Source organism: Oratosquilla oratoria, chromosome 11, assembly GCF_046742065.1.
Source record: "Oratosquilla oratoria isolate Oo_2021 chromosome 11, ASM4674206v1, whole genome shotgun sequence".
Classification (NCBI taxonomy): domain Eukaryota; kingdom Metazoa; phylum Arthropoda; class Malacostraca; order Stomatopoda; family Squillidae; genus Oratosquilla; species Oratosquilla oratoria.
The window spans coordinates 26,257,228-26,262,227 of NC_134787.1; the positions used below are offsets into that span (position 1 = coordinate 26,257,228).

The 5,000-nt window shown below is 40.2% G+C and overlaps 1 protein-coding gene across 4 annotated transcripts in view; it reads left to right on the plus strand.

Moving 5' to 3' along the window:
• The window catches only part of LOC143029685 (uncharacterized), a 102,483-nt gene that overhangs the window by 95,267 nt on the left and 2,216 nt on the right, over positions 1–5,000 (plus strand). For all 4 annotated transcript variants that reach the window (XM_076192515.1, XM_076192516.1, XM_076192517.1 and 1 more), the window contains one exon: positions 2,407–2,553. In XM_076192515.1, coding sequence (XP_076048630.1) covers positions 2,407–2,553 — 147 coding nt within the window. The remainder of the gene's footprint in view (positions 1–2,406; positions 2,554–5,000) is intronic.

Genomic DNA, 5,000 nt, shown 5'->3' on the forward strand with positions numbered 1-5,000 from the left:
TCTGAAACTACTACACTCACACTTGTCCCTCTTTTCCTTGTAAAGCGGAACTATACAGGCACTTCTCCAGTCCTCCGGCACTCTATCCTCTCTTAAACAAACATTAAATAACCTCACCAGCCAGCCCACCATAACTGTACCTCCTTTCTTCAGACATTCTGCATGGCATCCATCCAACCCAGGTGCCTTACCTACTCTCATCATCTTAACAGCTGCTTTCACTTCATCCTTCCCTATTTCTCCTCCATTTTCCTCACACATCACTCTCATTTTCTTAGCGCTTCCCACTGCAACTACCTTTCCCTCACTATCCTCCTTCGCATTTAGCAACTCGCTAAAATACTCTGCCCACCTTCCTCTCACTGCCTTCTCTTCTATTATCATCTCTCCATCTGCACCTTTTACCTTTTCTTCTCTACTTGATTCGCCTCCTCTTCTTCTTTTAATTTCTTTCCAAAGCATTTTTTTTATTACTTTCAAAATTTTCTGTCATACTCTTACCCCACTTCACATCTGCTCTCCTCTTTGCTTCCTTTATTTTATGCTTAACTTCCCTTCTTTTTACTTTGTACTTCTCATACGATTCCCTCGGCCTAATTTGTAGCCAATCAAAGAATGCCTACTTCTCTTCTACACCCTTCTTTGCTTCCTCATCACACCACTCACTACCCTTTCTTCTATTTCCTCCCGCCCTCCTTGTTCCAAACACCATCTTTGCACACCTTATGACTCCCTCCTTGAACCATCCCCAATCCTCCTCCAATCCTAGTTCTACTCTATCCTTCACTCCCTCCCACTCCTCAGCTTCTTCTTATACTCCTCCTTTTCTTTCTCATTTAAGCAGTTCACTCTTAGTACCTCCCTACCTTCTGCCCTTTTCCTCTTTCTCCACCTATTCTCCACTCTCAATTTACCTTCCATCAGAATTGATCTATTATTCCCCCACTCTCAATTTACCTTCCATCAGAAAAGATCTGTTATTCCCCCACTCTCTCCCCTTAGAACATGTACATCCTTAATTCTTCCTACCATACTCATGGTCACCAATATATAGTCCATTAACGCTCTATCTGCCACCCTTCCATCCACCACCCTCTCCCATGTGTACTTATGCTTGACTTTCTTCCTAAACACTATTTGCTATCATCAATTCTCTTTCAAGACACATTTCCACCATCAATTTTCCATTACGATTTTTACCTGGAACTCCATACTTTGCAATCATTCCGTCTATGGATTCGTCTCCTACCCTAGCATTAATGTCTCCCAATACAACTACATTAACATTTCTCCCTAATCCTTCTATGCACTCATTTATATCCACCCAAAAAGCCTCCCTTTCCTCTACGCTCTCCTCACTACCAGGCCCATACGCACTTACAAAAACCCAGATCTCCCTTCCCAGCTTCACCTTCATCCACATCAACCTTGATGAAACCTTCCACTCCACTACACTCTTACTTATCTCTTCACTTACTAGTATAGCCACCCCTTCTCTCCCTCGTCCCCTCTTCACTCCTGAGTACCTCCCAGCTACCAGTCTGGGGTATTGGCTGCATGTTATTGTGGCAAAGTAGCATGCAGTTGATACTTTAGGGTCTATATGGGGCGCCACTACGGACCAGAGCCACACATCATTTTGTCTGTGATAGAGGAAAATTCTGTTCATAGAGAAACGATGACATTTTTATATTGCGACTGTCCCTCCGTTATGCTGTCCCCCACCCCCTTGTTACAGTCCTGTACCATTTCTTTGAATATTCATTTCCTTTTTTTCGCCTACCCTGTGGTGGGGGACGAGAATGCTACCACCAAGTCTTTCCACTTGAGTCGTAAGAGGCGCAAAAAAAAAAAAAAGGGGGGGGACGGGGGATGGGATTAGGAGTCCTGATACCTGTAGCCCCAAAGGGGACATTTCTATAAAAAAAAAGTAAAGTAAAATAATAATAATAATAATAATAATAATAATAATAATAATAATAATAATGATAATAATAATAGCATAACATGATAACATAGTAGTAGTAGTAATAATAATTAATGATTAATAATGATCATGATAACATTAATCATAGTAATAATAAAGATGATAATGATATTAATGATAACTGATAATAATAGTAGTAATGTTAATAGTAATAATGATGATAATAAGAAAATAATAGTGATAATGACGATAATGATAATAATTATTAAACAGACACAGATACAAACTGACAGGCACAGACAAACAGACAGGCCGGCACACATGCAGACAAACAAAACAACTAGATACTCGTAAATAGATAAGCAAATCAATCAATCAGTGAACATATTATTAAACAAACAAATCAATCAATCAAAACGACAGCAAGGTAAAATAAAACAAAAAATACATTATTTATCGAAATGAAAATTCAATTCCAGTGTGCCAAACGAGTGGGGTTGGAATGGGAGGACATCCGCGCATGCGCAGACGGTCCCGAAGGGGACCAGCTCTTGTACAATAACGGCGTCAAGACCCAGAACCTCCGGCCGCACCTCAACTTCGTCCCAACCGTCACCTTCGAGGGGGTAAGTAGCACAATACCGTGCAGGATAACTTCACCGACTTTTATTGATTACGTGAAGTGTCTTTCAGGAGCTTTTAAGAGCACGGGTGGTGTGTAATTGTGTGTGGTGGGGGTTAATACTCCACTACTTCCCTCCGCCACAAAGAGAATTAGACATATAGATACCTAAGTAAACAATTGAACGCATTAGATAAAAATAAATTAATTAAATAAAATAATAATTAAATTGATATAAAGTAATATGAAGAAAATAAATCATATGAAATAAGTAAATAGATAAAGAGTGAAATCAACAGAATAGATAAATAATGAGTAAATAAAAAATCTCTAAGAAAAATTATATCATCATAGTATTTTTTCATACACTGCAGACATGTTTGAGAACGTCTTATGGATGTTTACAATACATTGTTATGCTAAGTGGATGATTGCAATTATAGATAGAAGCATTGATAAATTACAGCCCTTATAAAAACGCTGTTGTACCAATGGGGAAATGTTCATTAATTCCCACCGTTTCTAGTGCATGTGTCTGTTTTTTTTTTTTTTACAAAAATGTAAACAACAGAGTTTGAATCTTTACTGTTTACATGTGAAGCCCCTCTCTCCGCAAACGAGTATCTAAAATGATGCTCCTGATAGAGATTTTTTGTATATTGTATTCTGGTTAAACCTAGATGGTTTTATTTTTCTTAACAAGGAGATTCGAGGCAGAATGGAGCGTCTGCTGAAGGTTAGGTTTTTCCACCCGCTTCACATTCGATTACACCGTGTTTCATATATTTTTGTTCCCGGATTCACTTCTTGATTTGTTATTAGATTCACTTTAGATTTGCTATTAGATTCACTTCTTGACTGTTATATCTCATCATTAATAAAAAAAAAAAAAAAAAAAAAGCACTATCATTTCATTAGAAGTTTAAGTTTATGATCAGGACTTTGATATTTCGATTTTTTATATTTTTCAAGAAAAAGATTAAATTCATCAGTTCATATGATTAAATCAACAGAATATATATATATATTTCATGACACAAGCGCTCATCAAAAACAAACAAGTAAAAACAAACTACAGTTATAAAGCAACTCAAACACGTCAGGAATGACTGGGTTTACTGGATTTGCGGTTGTAGTCCAGGTCTGACTCCCGCACCAGACCCCAGATATAGTCCCTCATCATTTTCTCATTTTCATCATTCCCAGGTACCTCCGCCCTATCTCCTTCACATCTTGGTGGAATCACTCGCCTTGTTCTTTTGAGTAGGCGCCTATATTGTCCTTGAATTTGTCCAGGTGAACGTCCAGCATATAAAGTTTCAGGTACATCCTGCATCCCATGGCGCCAAAAACCTTTACCAGATCCTGCACCAGCTGCTGGTAGTTTTCAGCTCTGTGGTTGCCCAGGAAGCCCTTGACAACTGCTATGAAGCAGTTTCAGGCTGTTCTCTCAATTCAACCGAGCTTATTGGAGAACTCCATAAACTCAAGCACCTTCTTTATCTGAGGTCCAACAAAAATCCCACCTTTGATTTTGGCCTCAGATAACTTGGGGAAGAACTCAAAAAGGTACTTAAAAGCGGCTGATTCCTGGTTGAAAGCCTTCATGAACTGCTTCATCAACCCCAACTTAACGTGCAGTGGCGGCATGAGCACAGTCCTGGGATCAACTAGTGGCTCCCACATGACGTTCCGGTTCCGAACTACAAATCCTGTTAGCTGCTCCCAGTTCTTCCTGTTGTAATGGTCAGAGGTGGCTCTGCTGTCCCAAAGGCAGAGGAAGCACTAGAATTTGATAAAGCCTCCCTTGAGACCAGGCAGGAAAGCCACCATCTTGAATTCTCCAATGATTTCCCAATTGTACTGGTTGTATTGCAGAACTTCCAGGAGGTCTTTCACACTCTAGTAGTCTTCCTTCATGCAGGCTGAATGGGCTAGGGGGAGCGTCGGGAACTTGATTCCATTGTGGAGGAGGACAGCCTTCAAACATGTAGTAGAGCTGTCTATGAAGAGCGGCCACTCCTTGGGCACAAACAGCACCCCAATAACGTCAAACAGCTCAGGAACATCACGGCAGAAGCAGAGGCCATTCCTTAGAATGTAGCCTGAAAAAGTTCCGTGCCGACTTCTCTGACTTGTCACCTACACCTCCTTGAATAAGTTCCACTACTTCCTCCTGGAGATGAATATCTCTGCATTGGACTTGGTCAGACCCATATCTCTGACCAAGTTATTTACTTCTTTTTTATTTGGGAAGTGAGGAACTTTCTCTGGTACCTCAGGCAGGTAAGACAAGTCCTCAGCATCCATCTCCTCCTCTTCGTCAAAATACTTGTCTTGGACTTCACCTGGAGCAGGTGGCACTGGCAAGAGATATCTAAAGCAGTGAGGAATTGGAGCAATTCATGATGGGATATCTGGGTAATGCACAGCAGCAGCATTCTCTCCTTT